This window comes from Amphiura filiformis, chromosome 16 (genome assembly GCF_039555335.1).
Source record: "Amphiura filiformis chromosome 16, Afil_fr2py, whole genome shotgun sequence".
Lineage (NCBI taxonomy): Eukaryota > Metazoa > Echinodermata > Ophiuroidea > Amphilepidida > Amphiuridae > Amphiura > Amphiura filiformis.
Genome location: NC_092643.1, coordinates 25,113,994 through 25,136,377, shown reverse-complemented (window position 1 = coordinate 25,136,377; position 22,384 = coordinate 25,113,994). Strand labels below are relative to the sequence as shown.

At 37.0% G+C, this 22,384-nt stretch overlaps 2 protein-coding genes across 2 annotated transcripts; both read left to right on the top strand.

The window, feature by feature from the left end:
* The first annotated feature begins 4,770 nt into the window (after nucleotides 1-4,770).
* Nucleotides 4,771-7,543, top strand: LOC140172510 (tubulin beta chain-like). The gene is made up of 3 exons (XM_072195655.1): nucleotides 4,771-4,827; nucleotides 5,694-6,029; nucleotides 6,572-7,543. Exons 1-3 carry the CDS (start codon nucleotides 4,771-4,773, stop codon nucleotides 7,520-7,522), a joined length of 1,344 nt encoding a protein of 447 aa, XP_072051756.1. The 3' UTR covers nucleotides 7,523-7,543.
* Nucleotides 7,544-10,292: 2,749 nt separating this feature from the next.
* Nucleotides 10,293-14,965, top strand: LOC140135772 (tubulin beta-4B chain-like). The gene is made up of 3 exons (XM_072157390.1): nucleotides 10,293-10,398; nucleotides 12,571-12,906; nucleotides 13,220-14,965. The coding sequence occupies exons 1-3, from the start codon at nucleotides 10,342-10,344 to the stop codon at nucleotides 14,165-14,167; spliced, it is 1,341 nt and encodes a 446-aa protein (XP_072013491.1). The 5' UTR covers nucleotides 10,293-10,341; the 3' UTR covers nucleotides 14,168-14,965.
* The last annotated feature ends 7,419 nt before the right edge of the window (nucleotides 14,966-22,384 follow it).

Below are 22,384 nucleotides of genomic sequence, written 5' to 3'. Positions count from 1 at the left end.
ATAATTTGATTGAATCTCAGGTATTACACCACATCCGACCACTGCACGTCGATTCAATACGATTACGACCTTCCATAGCGTCAGAGAGAATAAAAGAGTAAATCTCATTCATACATTGTCATGATTGTTGCGATAAAATATCGGATACCCGAATCACATCTGCATATCTGCCAATAACTTGCCGATAAAGTACGGTAAATATACGGTAAAATATGGTAACGATTAAACGTATATCGGTTTTGACGGTAAAATGCCAGAGTCTATGAACTATGTGGATCAATAACATCGTCAGCGCTTTGTGCACGCTAGAAGGTTTCTGGTGAAACTGTCTGCAGAAAAACGCAAGTTCTTCATTGGTCTTGAAGTTGACACTGACTCTAAAGTAGCTAATTAATTAACATTAACAGACCTTTTGAACCTCTTTAAAAACACACAAACAAAACAAAAGCATGTTATTCTTCGTAACATTATTTTCTCAATATGTACTGACGAACAGAATTGCTCTTGTTCACATTAATACGAGGGTTCAATGATGACATCAGTTTGTCTGAGTGTATATTATCTATAACCATGATAACTCCAAAAGTAAATAAATTGGCGGTACGCCATAAATCATGAACTTAAAACCTAATCTAGACAGTTGAACGATCATTTCTATAGATGTCAAGTCGTCAAGAAGCAAAAGAAATCCCGTGCAGTTTTCGTGATTAAGGTCTAAAATCGGCTTTAATACTAAAAGTATTATAAACTGACGTAAAAAATGGGAAAACTTTGGTGGCAAAAATGCACCTTGCTCAGAAAAGAGTTGAGGTCATACAGATCTTCCGATCTTATAATAAACCACGCCAAAGTATTGCGCTGATCATATGAACGTATGGCTTGACCTATCTGAGATGTATAGTTATAGTTCTCGAGCTATAAGCAAAGAGATCGAATGTCGCATTTGGGCTCCACATGGGACACAGCCTATAAACAAAAACTTTCCAATTCTTCTGAAAATGGTTTCTAATTGTATGATTTTTGATACCAATTCAAATAAAGAATAGTTTCCATCATCTAGGATGTCTCATTTGCATGATAGGTAACCGGATGAAAGGATATGACCTTTGACATTTTTGCTAATACTATGGCGCCGCAGATAGGCCAAACTATACTTTTTCTGAATCGTTATTACCACGGGAATAATGTTGTGTGGTTTAAACAAAAATAGTCTTGACATATATGGCGATGTTACCTTGTAACGATACATCCTAGGTGGTGCAAACTATTCTTAATTTGAATTGTTTTTGCAAGACAAACAATTTGTGACCATTTTGGTTTAGAGTGCCCCTCCCCGACATAAGCCAAAAAAAAAAAAAAAAGAGGAAGGAGAATTGATGACTTTGTTTGGTAATTTAGGTTCAGTGTCTTTAAGATGTTACTTTGTTTTAAGTGTTCGTATACTTTTTGTGCGCAGTACATGCTTGTCGCGGTCATTTATAAAACCGCGGCTGCTATAATTTTCATGAATACGAACACAACGACATTGTTCAATTACTGTCTGCTCTACTTTAAACTTACAAAATCAAATATCCGTTTTACCAGTACGTCCGTATTCTTTTTTGATGTGTATTCATGAGCTGCTTGTTGTAAACCCTCCATCCAAGTCCATTGCAGGGGAATGTGTGTATGTTATCAGGCTGAGAATTTTTACTTAGTTTGCAAATCCGAAACACCCTTGGATCAAAATTCAGATATTTACAAATATTTGCATTTTTGAAAAATATGCTAACGAAAAGGACAAAGACAAACGTGATAGCAATCTGATGAGACAAAATCTGACATCAAGATGAAAGTATGGTTTGTGATGCAGTTTGACAACATATTTTGTACAGAAATCTCTAAAAAAATCCCTTAAGGGTATACGAGGTATTGTTGGTCGAAGCAGCCAAAAAGTCGATTTTCATTATCTGAATCAATATATTATTGAAAAATAACACTTTGGTGTTTTGCAAAAGTTCATTCTACAAATCATATACTTTGAAAACTTCCTTAATTTATTGTTGCTAATGAGTTATGTACGTTTTACAAAAGTGTTGTTGTTTCATCCTCTTTACAACATAACTCAAGAACCACAGGACCTACAAAAGTATATCTGTGATATTTGAATTCTTCTACACGCTCGCTATGAATTGAGCAATGCAATTTTTGCTAAAGCTCACTACCATTCACAAGATGCTGTGAACTACTTTTTTTTGCTGCTTCGACCAACAATACATCGTATACCCTTAACCCTATTATAATTATAGCCCGAAGGTTTTAATACGTCATAACAATGCGCGTCTTTACGCCCAAAACGACTTAGCTAATCGTAGATCCATCATTTGCGCTCATGATTTCAGTGATTAACTTTTTACCCCAGCACCTTACCCGTTGCTGGGATCGACCATCAAAAATGACCATAGAGGGGTTTCTACATTAAAATCCATGATTTTCATTTCGCTCCAAAATGATTCCAAGAAATACTGACATTTTAATTCTTAATTAGTTAAAATAATTAAGGAGTGAAAATCGCATGTTCGAAGAATCAATTTTGCCTATTTGTTCATAGCTAGAATATAAGCCACCGTGTAGTCTATGTAAGAAAGGCTAACAATTAATATTTATTTTATCGAGGGGGTAGTGCAAGGGAGCTCTCTATGTAATATAATAGCTGCCAGGTGTTATATACATACAATATAGAATGCAGAAATTGTCAAATGTCTAGGGCAGCTATTGTAGATGGTCCTCTTGTAATGGGCTATTCCAGAAAATAGGTGCACACCCCCTATAGAGGAGTAACTTTTCAATCTAAGAAATGTCCGGATTTCCAAGTCTACTTTCTGAAAACGACTGGAATTCCAGTCGCCAATGTTACTGGAAAAAGCTTGGAAATCCAATCAAATGCAGAAAAAATCACGGAAATGTTGAAAATGAGCTATCAAATTGCGGATTTCTGATTTTGAACTATTTTTCTGCCGGATTTATTTGGCTTTGGGCACTTTAAAAGTCTGGATTTCCAACAGTCACGACTGGACAAAAAGTCCGGATATCCGAACTCCTCTATAGTGGGTGTGCATCTATTTTCTGGAATAGCCCAATAACCCCTTAATATTTGCCTTGGAATAACACATCTTTGATTGAGAAAATAATTGAATAAAGGATATTTGCATAAGCACTTATATGTGATGTATGGTCGTGTGTCTTGAGCTTGCCACCACCAAAAAAAAGGTGGCGACGTTACATTTTGCCAAAGTCGACTCAAAACAAATGATGATATCTCTGTCAAGCAAGAAGTTATTGTCATGCTTGTGGTCTCATTTTATTGCTAAATAAAATGCACTTTCAACCCTGTAAAAAGAAATACTTGAACTTTTTTAATACTGACACTGTGCTTCATAGAATTCCGAATGGGCAGGGTGGCGGTGGTGGGGGATGTGGTGGTGGGGGATGTGGTACACACAAACTCTATGGGATTGGTATTTTTAGTGCGTAATCTGCTTCTGTAAAGGCTGTAAATTGCATTTGGACTCTATTTAGCATCTAAAAGACTAATGTCCTTACAGCTAAACAATTCTACTAATTGTTTTTAATCATTTATGATTGGTTTAGTCTAGAAAATACAAAATTTTCCATACAAAACTACCCGTTGTCATATTAAACACTGTAGTAAGTAATGCAGATGTCTTCAAAATCTAAAAGTTACTGTAAAATTTTAATTACTTATCCTATCATAGTCAAAGTATAGATTTTCTGAAGGAAATTTGACGAGGAATCTAAATATGGACATATTTTGTCTGTATGTGTTAGGGGGGAAAATGTTTAGGTTCAAAATATGTTGAATTGTAAAAAAATTTAACATACTTTGGGACACCCTATATTCCGAGATTACCAAACAGCTGTGATTTTGGTTTCTTCCAAAGTCAGTTGGCTCTGCATATCCTCTAACCAAATGAATGTTGTTTACTTCCAGTTTATTACTGTAAGTTGGTAATAAGCAATGCATTGAGTGGCCCATTTTTTTATCAAAATCTTTTTTATTCCACCCTGTATAACTTGCAGGTCACCCTGTATAATGAGTTAAAATGTATATATTTGAATTGCTTATGCCTTCAGCTCTCCAAAAATGTATACTTTGCTAGTTTAGGGTTGATGATTGTGGAGATAATCTAATTAGAAACCCGGTTGGTGTAAAAATTCATAATATTTGTCATGTAACGCTAAGGGTGGCGAGTTCAGGACACACGGCCGTATGTATACTTTGGACCATGAGTTAATGTTTTGGTAAATAAATAGCGTTGACAAAGAGATATGCAACCATGCAACCAACCGATTGACTCAGGTATTAAAATTCATATTTTAATTCTTATAAGTCACAAAAAAGGAGCAATATTTCTAGAAAAGTCAATTAATTTCGCAAATTTTAACGTGCTACATTTGCTTATCAAACTGATTACACTATTAGGGGGCTATTTGTATTTATTTAATACTGTTTATTTTATTAATTCTATTATTTAAATGTGAAATAGACACTTTGTTTGCAGTAGGAACTACATGGTGCTTAAATATTTATTTCATCAGTGGCGGATGAATTTATCATAACCCCAAAGCAAAAGTGTAAATCCCAAGCAACCGTTGGCATCATCATTACCACAGTCATAAACATTTACATCACTGTCCGCCAAACCATTGGGGTTTGTTCTGATTTGACTGTGACGTTTTTACTCGTTATTCAACAAAAAAAGCATCAAAATGCGCGAGATTGTTCACGTACAGGCCGGCCAATGTGGCAACCAGATCGGTGCTAAGGTAAGAAGATTCGCTTGAATTTTATTAATATCAGCATTCTTTCAAAATACCCTTTTAGTCACCCGGTTATTCATTTCTTTTACTAAATTCAATTTTGTCCTTTCCCGCTTCATTCGAATGACAATCCTGCATGACATAAAGCTCGCATATCATGTTTCATTTGTACGAATGAGTGTTGAGGCGAATAATTTATTTTGCTTACCATCACCTTGTGGTGAATTATCATCACTGATTTTATCAGTATAGAAGCGAATACAAAATTTATAATAGCATTCGCTTTCTCAAAATGTGACGCCAAACTCGAGTAGGTTGTATAATACAATTATAGTATAATTAATGTTTGATAATGTACATGGGTATCGACAAAATCGAGGGTTTTGGAAGCTTTTGGAGGGCTGTTACTAACAAATGTAACATTTAAGAATATATCATAATTAGAAATCTTCTGACATGATTAATGTTTGTGTGTAAAGATCTTATCGCACATTATATGTATTCAAGTTTCAAGTTTTCGAGTATGTATAAAATTAAACGATTAAAACCCAATTGTGAGTACAAGTCCGGGCATTATTGCGATTTTCATAAAGAATAGATTTTTAGCTGTTTTTCACAAAATGTTACTTAAACTAGTATCACATATGTCTCATTTCAATATCTTGCCGAAATGAGTCACAACACAGAAAATCGCTATTTCGTTTCATTTCAGCGGCTACAATTATCGTCATTGCGTGTATTAGCTCGCCGATCGTTATTGAATGGGGTTTCGCACACATTATGACATCCAGTGTCATGTAAACAGTTTAAAAATTAATCCTGCATATCATATCTCGACTATAATATCAATGCTTTGATTTTTCTCTTTATAGTTTTGGGAGGTTATCTCTGACGAACACGGCATTGACCCAACTGGTACCTACCATGGCGATTCTGATCTTCAACTAGAGAGAATCAACGTCTACTACAATGAAGCTACCGGTGGCAAGTACGTCCCTCGTGCTGTTCTGGTGGATCTGGAGCCTGGCACCATGGACTCTGTCCGATCAGGACCATTTGGGCAGATCTTCAGACCTGACAACTTTGTGTTCGGACAGAGTGGTGCTGGTAACAACTGGGCCAAGGGTCACTACACAGAAGGCGCTGAACTCATAGATTCCGTTCTTGATGTGGTACGAAAGGAAGCCGAAAGCTGCGATTGTTTGCAGGTAATTTCTGCGCTTAGTTTTAATACCTATTATATTCAAATTTTATCATCTTTTGTATTAGGCTATTCCAGAAATTAACTGCACCCCCCTAAAGAAGACATGTAAGTTTGTACCATAAATTTTTGGGAATTCCCAGACCAAAAATTGTATCCAAAAAAGAATTGCAATTCCCATTTTGACAATAAAATGATTTTAAAAATTGGGAATTCCCAGTGTCCCTTAAGAAGACAGGCACATTTTTGTCAAACTTTTTGGAAATTCACAAGCCTAAAATAAAATGGTATCTTTTTCTTGGGAACTTGTCTTCTTTAGGGATGTGAAAATAATGACCTCAGTTTTGGGGGGAATTCCCAGAGCAAAAAATGGTGAAAAATTTTGGGAATCCCATGTCTTCTTTAGACGGGTGCCTTTAATTTCTGGAATAGCCCATTTGTCGCTTAATTTTTTTAATTTTATTATCAAGTGTATGGTTGTTCTAACGCAAGATTAGATAAGATTTTTAGAATAATATTTATATTTTTATCTTGTTTATATTTTTCTAGGGATTCCAACTGACACATTCCCTCGGAGGAGGAACTGGCTCGGGTATGGGTACACTGCTCGTCAGCAAGGTCCGTGAAGAGTATCCAGACAGAATGATGAATACCTTCAGCATCGTCCCATCACCCAAAGTATCCGATACTGTAGTAGAACCCTATAATGCCACACTCTCAGTTCACCAGCTTGTAGAAAATACGGATGAGACATACTGTATTGACAATGAAGCCTTGTATGACATTTGCTTCCGTACCCTCAAACTGACCACACCAACCTACGGTGATCTTAACCATCTTGTCTCAGCCACCATGAGCGGTGTGACCACCTGCTTAAGATTCCCAGGTCAGCTCAATGCTGATCTCCGTAAACTTGCTGTTAACATGGTGCCATTCCCACGTCTCCATTTCTTCATGCCTGGTTTTGCTCCTTTGACCAGCCGTGGTAGCCAGCAATATCGTGCCCTTACTGTTCCAGAGCTAACACAGCAAATGTTTGATGCCAAGAACATGATGGCTGCATGCGATCCTCGTCATGGTCGCTACCTTACAGTTGCTGCTATGTTCCGTGGTCGCATGTCCATGAAGGAGGTTGATGAGCAAATGTTGAATGTCCAGAACAAGAACAGTAGTTACTTCGTAGAATGGATCCCCAACAACGTGAAGACCGCTGTATGTGACATCCCACCTCGTGGCCTCAAGATGTCAGCAACCTTTATCGGCAACAGCACTGCAATCCAAGAGCTCTTCAAACGCATCTCTGAACAGTTCACCGCTATGTTCCGTCGTAAGGCTTTCTTGCATTGGTACACTGGTGAAGGTATGGATGAGATGGAGTTCACCGAGGCTGAGAGCAACATGAACGACTTGGTGTCTGAGTACCAACAATACCAGGATGCAACAGCCGAAGAGGAGGGAGAATTTGACGAAGAGGAAGACTTCGAAGAAGATGCCGTTTAAAAATCGTACCTTATAGTTCTGATATCAGACTGACTCGTCATTAATTAAAATTCAAAATAGAGAAAGGTCCAAATGAGCTCACATGAACAGCACATAATAATCAGATCGAGGAAATGAATGAACTTCAATTGTTGCGAAATACATTCAATAGACGGTTGTTATTATTATTTGAAAGTGAACAAATTCTTTTGTGGCTAGAACCAGGAATGAACGGATTCGTCTTATTCAGGCAATAGACAATAAGCTCCAAGTCAGTGGTAGTCTCGCATTACAAAAATAGTGACTGCATTGTAATAATTTTGTTTCGTGTATCTTTATTATAAAACATGTGATAATATTTGTTTTACATTGTGTCGCGATAATGTTCATATTTTACTTAACTTTATTTACGAACATTTACGAAAATGGTGATGACAATCATGATTATAAAGTATTTTTATCATTGAAAACGATGTAAGCTGAATTTATAGTCGCTAGCAGCAAGCGATTTTCGTCTATATTTGCTTTGGAAATAATATTAAAATTGATTTATAAAAAAAATCAATTGCCACTGGGTTATAAATAATCTGTCAGGTGGTATTAACGGTTTTTGAAGACTGTATTTTGTAGTTCTTGTGAGTTTGCATTTTATTTAAAAAAAATAATAAAATGAATTTAATGGTTCGATCGATAATGTGACTGAACAGTGTATGACAAAACTTTCTCAATAGTCCAGTTGCTAAAGGATGGATTTCGAACGCCGTGCAGTTTTTGTGATTAAGGTTTCAAACAAATTATTATGCCAAAAAATACCTTAAACTCCAGAAAATCTTGGGTGGCAAAAATCCAGTCTGCTCTGAACAAAGGAACGGTCGTTTCAAAATGGCTGCCAAAAAACCACGTGAAAATAACAAAATATGTGTTTGTGGGTGATAAATATTGAAAATATTTTTGCGTTTCAATCACATCTAACCAGTCATCCATCATTTGTCTATTGTTGTTTCTTCACGATACAACATCAATTAAGTTTAAGGTGGTAACAAAGGCAAAATATTATGAAATAAATAATCTCTGAGTTTTGTCAAATAAATGATGGTGTAAAAAATACCAAATGGACACCCACCAATCTTGTATCACATCACCGATGAAAGGTGTCAATGAAGCAGTTCCTATCACATGATCAAACCAGGGCACAAAAATACAATATGTCGATCTCTAGCTCCGATGCATTGCAAATGTTACAAGAGTGTTATTACTAACTATAGATGGCGCTACAGCAACATTGTAGCCCAGTGCAGCCAGTGAGGTCTGGTTTAAAAAAAGCGCAGTGATTTATAGTGCACTACGCACAGGCACAACGCCTAGAATAGCTTAATGGTCTCCTATTCCCTACGGTCTCCAATTATCTACACTTACCTTTTATAGCGATGTGGATCTCAACCCTCCCTACCATCCTGACCATCCTTAGCACGATAACCATCCATGTCCACTACCCCTCCCCATATAGCTCCATATGCGATATCGATCCCGACCCTCCCTACCGTCCTGACCATCCCTAGTACGATAACCATACATGCCCACTACCCCTCCCTATATGCGATATCGATCCCAACCCTCCCTACCATCCTGACCATACGATAACCATCCACTACCCCTCCCCATAAGCGATTTCGATCCCAACCCTCCCTACCATCCTGACCATGCGATATCACCGCCATTCGAAGATCGACGTACATATACTGAAATTAGAGAGTTTATGAAATGAAGTTTGAAAATTTACTTCAACTTCCACGATTGAATGTCTTGCTCAGATTTGCTGTGCAACTCGAACGTCTGATTGGTTCAGCTGATTGGTTACTGTAGCAACAACGTTTTGTCGCTTAAACTCGGGACATGTGTAGCAATGGACGATCAAAAGAAGGGCATGTGTAAGCGGATGTGCATCCGGATGATCGCCGGATTGCATCAAACTTTCTCCGTTTTGTTTAGTCAAGTGGGTTATTGGTAACACTTCAAGAGAAAAGACTCTAACTTAGGCGAACTCACAAGGCTAACATTCTTTAATCCACACCATTCAACAGATTTAACATTCATTAATTCCGTCAGCTGCCCGTAATTTTCTATTTTACAGATATAGGGCCTATCGTTATGCATTCGGCAGAAAGATGAATCGAGAATTTTGAGCAAATTGAGTTAATGCATGCTTCTGACTATGTTTTAGGTGATCTTTTCATTTTCACCAGGAAAGCTCTAAACAGGGATTAAATCTGGAAAAGAAGATGCTGACCAAACTTTTATTATAGACGATATTGGAAGAAATTTGATGTTGGATTTGCTTTGATATTGATGTAAGAATGCTAGAGTAATAATAATTGTTATGAAAAATACCCTTGTATAGGCGTTGTAGAGTCACTTTTAGTATGGAAATAAATGCGTTGACGTGTTTTAAAAAAAAGTGTTAATATCCGGAAAATGTTATAATTACAATAAATATATTTAATGAAATATTACTTTTTGTCATGTCTGTAAATGTTACTTATATAATAACATTTATATCGCCGACTGTTATGGAGGACACGTTTCCAAACCAACGGCCATATCAACAGAAACAAAGTATTAACATAATGGTTAATTATTAACAAGATTGGCGATTAATTTATTTGACTTTGTCACTATGGTTCAAAGCCCAGCAACGGTTACGAAACAAACAAAAAACATACGATAACATAAAATCTGTTAAGCAACCGTTATTCTCTCTGCAGAGCTATAACAGACAAGACGTGTCAGGTGTCCGGTTGGGTGTTTCTTCAAGTTTTTTAAGTTATTACATCTACGTCAAAATGCGTGAAATCGTTCATCTACAAGCTGGCCAATGTGGCAACCAAATAGGCTCTAAGGTAATTAAAACTCATTAATATTTTTGATTTATCATTTGCCATTATAAGTTGTTTAAATACTTTTGTCTAACGGTATAATTACTTTTGTATAGCCTATTTCCCGAGTATATTTCATCAATATGTTTCTTTTGTTTAAAGCTATTTTACCCCATTGCTTAATTTCATTTCAATGATTAATATTTATCATTAAATTATTCATGTGCATATTTTGTCTTAGATCATAGAACCATATTAACATAATTAATTTTGAGAATTGTGATAAATTTGTGACTATTTTTGCATTTTTCTCAAAAAATAATAACACACTGGTAACAAAAGTTATGAAAATTACAGGGGCGAGGAGTCCAGTAACTACACTGGAATTTCAGTGACTCAAGACAAGCGGTACTTTTTCTTATGATAAGAAAATAGGTACCTCTAGAATGTACCTCATTTCTTAAAATATATAATGAACCACTTGTCTTGAATCACTGAAATTTCAGTGAAGGAATTGGATTCGTTGCTCCTACAATATACATAACTTCTGTTAGCAGTGTGTAGTAATTATTTGAGAAAAATGCAACATTAGTCACAAAATTTATCAGGGGGTGTAGCCACCTTAATGGGATACCCTGTATTATAGCTCTAACTTCATCATTTTCATGGATTCAGCGATGCCTGTAGAGATTTCGCTTCTTTTTTTATCAGTGAACCTTTGACAAATTTTACCACAAAAGTGTTTGCACGTTTTGTTATTTCTGTTGGTTTTACATTCTAGCAGTTTGCGATTCTGTCAATATCCTAAATTTAGCTGCATTGACTAAAGTAGATCTGCTTAAAGAAGTATTTTGCGGTTCTAGGACCCTCTTTTTATGGTATGTTTATAGGATATCTACGGGGAAAAAAAAGCTTATTCCCAAAATTTCAGTTGATACCGATTTTGCGTTTGCGAGTTATGCATGATTACGCCAAAAAAGCATTGTTTCCTTGCCCTCAAATGAATTTTAAAAAGTTGGTTGGTCGGTCGGGATTTCTTTTTTTTTTTAAACATTTTTTTTTACATCTTCAGAATGCAAAAATTTGAAAAGAAAAAAAAATCAGGAATTTCCAAAAATAGGGTCGGTATTCTTTAGTACATTAAATAGAAAAAAAAACCCAACTTTTTCCTGATTTGCAAAATTAGGGTCGGTCGGTTGAGGGCAAGCAAACATCTTTTTTGGACCTTATGTGTATAAAGTAGGCTCTACCAAAGACTGTTACAGTCTATGACTCCACAGGCCACTATGATGTATTTTGTTAACATAAATACATATTTGGCGATATTTTTACCAAGCGAATAAATCTCCAACAATTTTTTCTGATGTTATAAAAATATAAAATCTCAACTTTGCTTTAGAAAAGTAAATTGATGAGGCTATGGATCAAGAAATGCCCACTTTAACCTAGTGATATCGTTTATCTTGGTACAAAAGTATGCTAACCTTTGAATTCTGTGGAGTACACGTCATTTATGTAATGTCACGGTATTGATGACATCAGATCTATAAATATTTAAGTTTCAAGGTGACGACTAGACATTGTTATCTCATGCAGATATTCACGGTGAGTCACTATGGTAATTAGGCCTATCTCTGTGACAAAATGCGCGGCAAAAAGTCCAAATCAATCGAAACTGTATTATTTGAAGTACATGTATGTTGAAATATCAAATGCAAATGACATTATCATTTGTTAAAATTAAAATGTAGATCAAACATTACAGAAGCAAAAATTCCAGGCAATGATTAATTGTGTATCCGGGGTTCTTATACTATAACTGTAATCAAGATATTAGGTCTAGTAATGTGCTTCTTTGCATCGAGGCACAAGAACGGTGATCACCGTGCTTGATGGCACATACTAATATCCCTCATTCTTCCGCGCGCACGGCTAATCTGCATGTGCATGCTGAGACCCTCTATTATGTGATCTGAAGATCTATCCATTTTTCCACTGGGTGCTCACCACATGCACATGGCTTTATGTGCGTAAAGTTTTGTTCTTGTGAACCTATATTCATAGCACTTTAAACAAACTTTATGCCGAAACGACAAGTAAATAAAATGTCAGCCTGTTTCCCACTTTCGAATAGTTTGCGACATAGATGTAATCATGTAACATTACTGAACTTTATGATTTTATCTGTAATTTCAGTTCTGGGAGGTTATCTCTGACGAACATGGCGTCGACCCAACTGGTAGCTACCATGGCGATTCTGATCTTCAACTAGAAAGAATCAACGTCTACTACAATGAAGCCACAGGTGGAAAGTACGTTCCTCGTGCTGTTCTGGTGGATCTGGAGCCTGGTACCATGGACTCTGTCCGATCAGGACCATTTGGGCAGATCTTCAGACCTGACAACTTTGTGTTTGGACAAAGTGGTGCTGGAAACAACTGGGCAAAGGGTCACTACACAGAAGGTGCTGAACTTATTGATTCTGTTCTTGATGTGGTACGAAAGGAAGCCGAAAGCTGCGATTGTTTGCAGGTAAACTCTTACGTCATAAAATAGCTTTTTATAGTATTTAACTTGTTGCTGTAGTTGTGTTTCTTGTCTTCTAATTCTTCTCCTCTGATTTTCTTCCTCTTTCCCTCTTCTTTCCTTAATCCTTTTTTCTTATATTCGCGTCTCCGTCTTCGATATCGGCTTCGTCTGAATCGTCGTTTTCTTTCTTTTTCTTCGTCCCATTCTCATCTATGCTTCTAATGCCCTTTTTCTTTCTCGTTTTGTTTCCACTGTTTCTTTATCCTATTATCATTAACTCAAGTCAATTTTCGTCGTCTTTGTCACAATTTTACAGGGATTCCAACTTACACATTCTCTTGGAGGAGGCACTGGCTCAGGTATGGGTACCCTGCTCGTCAGCAAGATCCGTGAAGAATATCCTGACCGAATGATGAACACGTTCAGCGTTGTCCCATCACCCAAAGTATCAGATACAGTGGTAGAGCCATACAACGCTACTCTCTCAGTTCACCAGCTTGTAGAAAACACAGATGAAAGTTATTGTATTGACAATGAAGCCTTGTATGACATTTGTTTCCGTACCCTCAAACTGACCACACCAACTTACGGTGATCTTAACCATCTTGTTTCTGTCACTATGAGCGGTGTGACCACCTGCTTAAGATTCCCAGGTCAGCTCAATGCTGATCTCCGTAAACTTGCTGTTAACATGGTGCCATTCCCACGTCTCCATTTCTTCATGCCTGGCTTTGCTCCTCTGACCAGCCGTGGTAGCCAGCAATATCGTGCTCTTACTGTTCCAGAGCTAACCCAGCAGATGTTTGATGCTAAGAACATGATGGCTGCATGCGATCCTCGTCATGGCCGCTACCTTACAGTTGCTGCTATGTTCCGTGGCCGCATGTCCATGAAGGAGGTTGATGAGCAAATGCTGAACATACAAAACAAAAACAGTAGTTACTTCGTAGAATGGATCCCCAACAACGTGAAAACTGCTGTCTGCGACATCCCACCTCGTGGCCTCAAGATGTCAGCGACCTTCATCGGCAACAGTACTGCCATCCAGGAGCTGTTCAAGCGTATCTCTGAGCAGTTCACCTCTATGTTCCGTCGTAAGGCTTTCTTGCATTGGTACACTGGTGAAGGTATGGATGAGATGGAGTTCACCGAGGCTGAGAGCAACATGAATGACTTGGTGTCTGAGTACCAACAATACCAGGACGCAACAGCAGAAGAAGAGGGAGAATTTGACGAAGAGGAGGAAGAGGAAGATCAAGATTAAAACTACCGAACAGTATTTCTATTATTTATATTTGAACCATTAAATAAAAACAAAAACTGTAACATTTCTGGTTTAAGTTCTCGTTCGATAAAGATAATAAGAACATTTGGGTAAAACCTATACCTGTTTATACAAATGCAATTAATCCATACACAGCCGTGAACCCCTACACAGTATACACTCTTAGAAAAAAGTGCAACTTCAATTTAGAATTTTCTTTGTCCCGCAGGGAACATCCTTTAATGGTACTTTAAAGAGCCTTTAATGGTACCCTGGGACACAGCTGAAGAACACCCTTTTTGCTAAGAATGGTATAATTGTTGGTTGTGTTTTCCGTGCGCAGTGGAAGTCTGAGACGAAAACCCTTAAGTATTTTCGTCTCAGGTGGAAGTGTTGCAGTTTTGCAGGCTCCGCAGGGTCCAAAAACTGACAAATGCTCCGATTTTAACTGGTCTTATTGGTTTTGTCAAATATTATTAGTTTGCATGGTTCAGAATGCGTCATTACTGTCAAATCCCACATTGGATCTTATAAACCGGGACTTATTTTATCACACTAACGAAGCATTCTAGTCTTCTAGAGATTGCAAACAATTAATTTTCGACTTATTTTTGAGACCAAATTCGTAGCATTTTCAGTTTTTGGTCCCTGTAGAACATTATAGCGTATGTACTTCCACTGCCCACGATGAGCTAAACCTCGTTATTAAATGCATGCACTCATGGTGTAGATGGTAAAACCTGTACTTCTAACATAAGCAGGGTTGTTTCATTCAGTATTGTCGAATAAACTTACAATCACTCAAAACAACAACTTCGTTACGTTTTCCTTATTTATTCTGGAATGGGATGCGCAATATTTGTCCACTTTTAGCCATTGAACTAAAAAAACTACAGTGTACTGTAATTTATTAAAGGGGATTTCCGGCAACACGAATCGCATGGTTTTATTTAAAACAAACTCATATTGACCATAAAAACGAATAAAAACAGTCGGCTCTCAACACGTGATATTCAAAATTCCCGCGCCGAAATCGTTTAAGTGCAATGACGTAATGGTTATTTGTGTTCAATTGTCGATTATTATTGGGACGTCATTGCACTCGACATTTTCGGTGCCCGGGAATTTTGAATATTGCGTGTTGAGAGACGGATGTTTTTATTCGTTTTTATGGTCACTATGAGTTTGTTTTAAATAAAACCACGTGATTCGTGCATGATAATTATTTTTCTTACATATAAGGCATAATGTTGTGATTGCCGGAGACTTCCTTTAAGCTTTTATCTGACAGGAAATGAGTCAAGAAAGCCAATAATTGCATACATACTTCAACAGATCTTGCGGTTCTTGAGTTAAGGCCAAATAATAGATCAAAACGAAAGTTTTGGGCCTAGTCCCACTCCAGAGAAAAATCATGCACATCTAATTCGCCGTGGAAGTGATGATGTAACAGAATTAACTACCATAGCAATAGATTAAAACGATTTTTGAATATATCGCACTGCACTAATACGTTCACGCGGTATTGAACCATAGATGTCAAAGACCTGAAGCGTAATTCTATAGAATATTCATACAATGCTGGTCACTCGCACCTGTAAGATTAGTGTCTTTGAAAAGAGCGGTATTGTATTCAATCTATGATTGCAGATTACCTACACAGGTGATGAGTGCAACCTGCTTCTAGTGCAGGGCGGTATATTCAAAAATTGTTTTAATCTATTGCTATGGTAGTTAATCTTGTTACATCATCACTTCTAAGGCGAATATCAAGCCTTGGGGTCTCCTTTATACAACCCATACCATTCCTCTTGTGTGTCACCTTTACTTGCCTCAATATTAAGTGCAAACACGGCTAGGTCATGCTCCTCTCCGAACCGCCGTAATATTTAAAAAATACACTGCAGTTTTGTAGTTAAATGGCTACACTGGAAAAATATTTTAGGTCGGTTGGGGGAAATGTGTACCTTCAATACGAAAGGTCAAATTTTTGCTGAACCATGAAATGGTATCAGCCTATATATTAGTGCATGTTACTAGCTTACTAGCTTACTTACTAACTGACTAACCTTTAAGAAGTAAAAAATATAATAAAAATATTTCCCCACCCGGTGGTGACACTTATCATAAGACCCGGGTCGATATTCATATAGGTCCATTTCATATCTCAAAATGCCGAGAAGGTATGATGACCCCCGAGTGGTGTCAAATGAGAGAAAAAAAGTAAAGAATATATATATTTTTTTTAATTTCCTCACCGGGGGTGACACTCCTCTTAACACCTGGGTCAGTATTCATATTTTGGGTCCTTTTCGTATCTCGAAATGCCAAGAAGGTATGACCCCCCCGAGTGGTTTAATGAAAGAAAACAAAGTAAATAATGAAATCAAAAATAATTACCCTGCCGGGGAACCACTCCTCAATCCTCCTAAAACCTAAGACCCAATAGCTTAAGCCACATGGTTCAGCTATTTTGCGGTAACCTCCCAGTTACATACACTTTAAGGGTTCAGCCTATAGGAATAAAGACCAATCGAACATATTCTTGTTTATGCCATAATATTGTAGTCTTTCAACCCTTTCATAACTTCAGCTGTGTAACTTACGAAAATTCCCGCTAAAAAGTGGTTCTTTTAATTTTGAAAATCTGGATTTTTCGTACTGATCATACTATAATGATCACCAGACAATAATGTTCTAATCACACTATAGACTGCGTTGACATGAGACGTCAATTGCTAGGCAATTTCGGTCATATGCCCACGGATATGTTATGTTCAGTACGGTGTACCATGAGGAACATGCTAACTTAAAATAATTTTTGCAAACTTTGATAATTTTTTACAAACTCAAATGATTTTTTACAAACTCGAATAATTATTACAAACTTTAATTTTTGTTGTTGCAAACTTTAATATAATTTATTGTGCATGTAGAGGCCCATTTATTGTCGGATTTCTGTATTTAGATCACGCAGGGGACGCACCATTAGATTCTCAGGGGTGCATGGGAGTTTGGGTCAGGCAGAATTTTTTTTGTATTTTTTTATCGCCTCCAAAGGGAGGATTTATTTTCACCGCCTTTTTTATTTATTTATTTATTTTTCAATTATAATGTATACCTTTATACAAAGTTGGGTGGGAGAAATTTGTTTTACTCACCAGTGAGGCAAAAAAAATTCCATCTCACTAGTGGGCGAAGTTGTTCTTTTCGTCTCACTAGTGGGCGAAGTTTTTTTTCAAAAAACTCCCATGCCCTTTTGAAAATCAAATGGTGCGCCTCTTAACGCGGCTGTGTACTCTAGACATTGTTTCTTTCGCAAAATTGAGTTGTTTTTTATGTTTGCACTTTGTTATGTTTTTTTATAAATAAAAGGAATGAAAATCCAGATTTGTAAACTCCAACTGCAATATTTTAAGGATGTTATTTCACGATTCCACTCGTGTTTGAAATTGAAAAGGAAAGAAAATCTTTGTTGAAGCAGCAGGGTACACGCGCCCAACAACGCATCGCGTTGCGTATCGCGCAATTTGTTAACGCACAAATACGCTACGCATACGCGACGCTTATCTGCATGCGCGGCGCATCTTATGGAAACACCACGGAAGCACTGATTTCACAAAAACCTAGTGGTCAAATGGCTCCGTTTTAGCTGATAAAATGTGGGTTTTTCAAGTTCTTTCCCCGATTTAAATATCAAGTTATGAATGGATTTCGCTCAAACTTCTCAAGGGGCTGTGGATTTACCCGATGTTCACGTAATATAAGGTACAAAAACGAAAACTGCCCTATTCCCCTGTGAAATTCGATGAAAGTGCAAAATATGACCACTTTAAACTTCAACGGCCATTATTTCAAATGTATACTTTTATATGTCTTGTGCGAATAATTACAAAGTTATTGCACTTTTACTACATGCATGTCTGAGAGTACACAGCCTCCTTAACAACAATTGGGCGCTATTAATACACATTAATGTTTTTAAGCAAATAAAATTCCAAAATATGGTACGTTTTCTGCCTTTGCTTGCCACGTGGTAAGCCTATGTTGAGGTTGCGATTATATGTAAAAAATTCAAGATGGATACCAACAAGTCGTGTGGCCGAGCGGTCTAAGACCCTTCTTTAAAATAAAAAAAATCATATCGCATCGCTATATAGACTCAATCTCGATAGCCTGAGTCTCCTGGGAGTCTTGCTCTCTCGTGAAAGTCGAAAGTTTGCAAAAAATATTTCAAGTTTGTAAAAAAATATTTGAGTTTGTAAAAATCATTTCAGTTTGCAAAAAATATTTGAGTTTCTGAAAAATTATTTTAAGTTTGCATGTCCCTCATGGTACACCGTAGTTCAGGGACTGTGCTTTTAAAAAGCCCGCCAGATCGCAATCAGGCCATTGACCTGTGTAGTGGTCATACGTTGCTCGCTCAACCATAACATCATGACTGTCCCTAATAGCTACTCATTAATAATGCGTTGCGTCAGGTCATGGACTCTATTCAATAATTTTAATCCTTTCTTTAAGGTCAATAGATGAAAGGGAGACCTTGAAAAACAGATGCGTGTTTCTAGATAATATTTTATCATCCAAGCTGGTGATCTAAGATATTTCTAGGAGGCGACACTTATTAATTCATACCGCTCACATCTTTCTTCATCCAATGGACTTTGGGGAACTGCTGAGATAATAAGTGGATGTTACAATCTAATCGGCTACAATCGGCATAGTTGATGATATCTGATTCTGATAATTCACTAGTAGCAGCGAAATTACAGCGCTTTGTATCCTCTGGTGCACTATATAAATCTTATATGGATTCATGTTATTTATTTATTTTATAAATATTTCTTGTAAACACAATCTAATGTGGTGCTCACTACATGTAGAAGGCCTGGTCTGCAAATGTTCAGTGCATAAATCTAGTAAAGATAAAGCTTCATATGTTTAGTGTAATCAAATGAAATACCAAAGCTGGATATTATACAATCGTGATGCATTCCTTCTTGTTATGGACGACAAGTATTAACTTTGATATTATTATGGCAATATCCATTCCCTTCTCAATTGATTATGCTTTCTTTTCGAAAAATAAACCATGAGGCCTAGAGGCCATGATATAAACCTATATTCGGTATGCGGAAACCTTCCACGGTTAGGGCGGCGCTTGCACTCGCATATTCGCTAAACTGCCGCCTCCTTCATTTGCCAACCTTTATCGAGGGGCGTGTTTGAGGTTTTATAGTCATACATGTAGGCCTACCATTTTTCACCCTGATGTGGCAGTCAACGTCAACGCGTTGAAGCAGCTGTTTCGCTCGCGCATCTATGTGGCGTATTAAGCGTGTGCATGTGTACACCAGCGCTTTGACCGAACGCTAGTAATTATTTGGCTGTGCCCAATTAAATGCTCACTGTACTGACATCACTACCACATCAGGATGAAAAATCGCATATCGCAAACCAGCCAAATTTGTCATAGGTTTGAATTGTAATAGGAAAACCGTGAATATATGGTCTCAAACTCTGAAACATCTGAGCAGAAACGTGTCCTTTTTAGTGGTTTAAAGTGAGTCTGTAGCTGTCGCCATCTTTGGAATATAATACAACATTCTCTGGCCAAACATCAGGTTAAATGTAATTAAATGGGTCAAATCGTCTAAATTCAATAATATCAAACAGTCACGGACATTAAGTCAAGGCTACATGAGAAGTTTGGGGTAGGTCACGCATTTCCTTGATATAAAAAAACACCCAAAAGGATGTCCAAAATTCCCTCTTTTTATCACAACGCGATTTATTACGAAACAGCATTTTCATAGGGCATACGCTGGTTCTTTCAATTCTAGTTTAAAATCTGTTCGTCACATGCAGTCTGATTTGGTATCTATGTTTTCATCAAAGTCTTGGGAACTAATGTGGACAGTAGTTTCGTTTAAAAACGGATACTGTTTAAAATATCAGTATTTACGCGAGCGACATTTTGAGTGTGTAAATTGCATTGAAAATTGTCGGCTAAAGAATGCATAAATTAAAATCGCGAACAGTAATAGCAACAATAACTATCTACATTCCAAGCGGAAACGCTTTTCATAAGCATACCACCTATTTTTGGGCAATCGCTGCAACCGAAATATTAAATTCCAGGCCATCTGTAAAAAAGAGCGTGAGCATATTTTACTATGAACTTGGGACATCAAAACACATGTTTTAATTGGTGTCAGACCTATTTTAATGATACGGTAATTATGCCCCCAATAATGGCTTTCATTTGAACTATTATTTGTTAAACTGCTATTTTTACTTTTTGAGAAATTAATGAATTTATCGAAAAACTCGACGGAGAGTGTCACATTAACAGCTACAGGCCTTAAGTACATATCATTAGATTAATTAAGTTTACTTCGAGGAATGTTAAACATCAAAAATTATAAAAATATCAAATTTTAATAATTCAATATTACTATGAAAGATCAAGGCGAGAGAAAGAACACGTTTACTCCAATTTATGCTACGAAAGATCAAGGATAGAGAAAGAACACAGTTACTCCAATTTATGCTAAGATCTTTCTCTCGCCTAGATCTTTCGTAGCATAAATTGGAGTAACTGTGTTCTTTCTCTCGCCTTGATCTTTCGTAGCATAAATTGGAGTAACTGTGCTCTTTCTCTCTTCGTGATCTTCCTCAGCATAAATTGGAATAACTATGTTCTTTCTCTCGCCTTGCTCTTTCTTAGCATAAATTGGAGTAACTGCGTTCTTTCTCTCGCCTTGATCTTTCTCAGCATTATACTGGAGTAACTGTGTTCTTTCTCTCGCCTTGATCTTTCTTAGCATAAATTGGAGTAACTGTGTTCTTTTTCTCGCCTTGGTCTTTCGTCGCATAAATTGGAGCAACTGTGTTCTTTCTCTCGCCTTGATCTTTCTTAGCATAAATTGGAGTAAATGTGTTCTTTCTCTCTTCGTGATCTATCTTAGCATAAATTGGAATAACTGTGTTCTTTCTCTCGCCTTGATCTTTCGTAGAATAAATTGGAGTAACTGTGTTCTTTTTCTCGCCTTGGTCTTTCGTCGCATAAATTGGAGCAACTGTGTTCTTTCTCTCGCCTTGATCTTTCTTAGCATAAATTGGAGTAAATGTATTCTTTCTCTCTTCGTGATCTTTCTTAGCATAAATTGGAATAACTGTGTTCTTTCTCTCGCCTTGATCTTTCGTAGAATAAATTGGAGTAACTGTGTTCTTTTTCTCGCCTTGGTCTTTCGTCGCATAAATTGGAGCAAATGTGTTCTTTCTCTCTCCTTGATCTTTCTCAGCATAATGTGTTCTTTCTCTCTTCGTGATCTTAGCATAAATTGGAGTAAATGTGTTCTTTCTCTCGCCTTGATCTTTCTTAGCATGAATTGGAGTAACTGTGTTCTTTCTCTCGCCTTGATCTTTCTTAGCATAAATTGGAGTAAATGTGTTCTTTCTCTCTTCGTGATCTTTCTTAGCATAAATTGGAATAACTGTGTTCTTTCTCTCGCCTTAATCTTTCGTAGAATAAATTGAAGTAACTGTGTTCTTTCTCTCGCCTTGATCTTTCTTAGCATGAATTGGAGTAACTGTGTTCTTTCTCTCGCCTTGATCTTTCTTAGCATAAATTGGAGTAAATGTGTTCTTTCTCTCTTCGTGATCTTTCTTAGCATAAATTGGAATAACTGTGTTCTTTCTCTCGCCTTGATCTTTCGTAGAATAAATTGGAGTAAATGTGTTCTTTCTCTCGCCTTGATCTTTCTTTACACAAATTGGAGTAACTGTGTTCTTTCTCTCGCCTTGATCTTTCTTAGTATGAATTGGAGTAACTGTGTTCTTTCTCTCGCCTTGATCTTTCTTATCATGAATTGGAGTAAATGTGTTCTTTCTCTCGCCTTGATCTTTCTTAGCACAAATTGGAGTAACTGTGTTCTTTCTCTCGCCTTGATCTTTCTTATCATGAATTGGAGTAAATGTGTTCTTTCTCTCGCCTAGATCTTTCGTAGCATAAATTGGAGTAAATGTGTTCTTTCTCTCGCCTTGATCTTTCTTTACACAAATTGGAGTAACTGTGTTCTTTCTCTCGCCTTGATCTTTCTTAGCATGAATTGGTGTAACTGTGTTCTTTCTTTTTTCGTGATCTTTGTTAGCATGAATTGGAGTAACTGTGTTCTTTCTCTCGCCTTGATCTTTCTTATCATGAATTGGAGT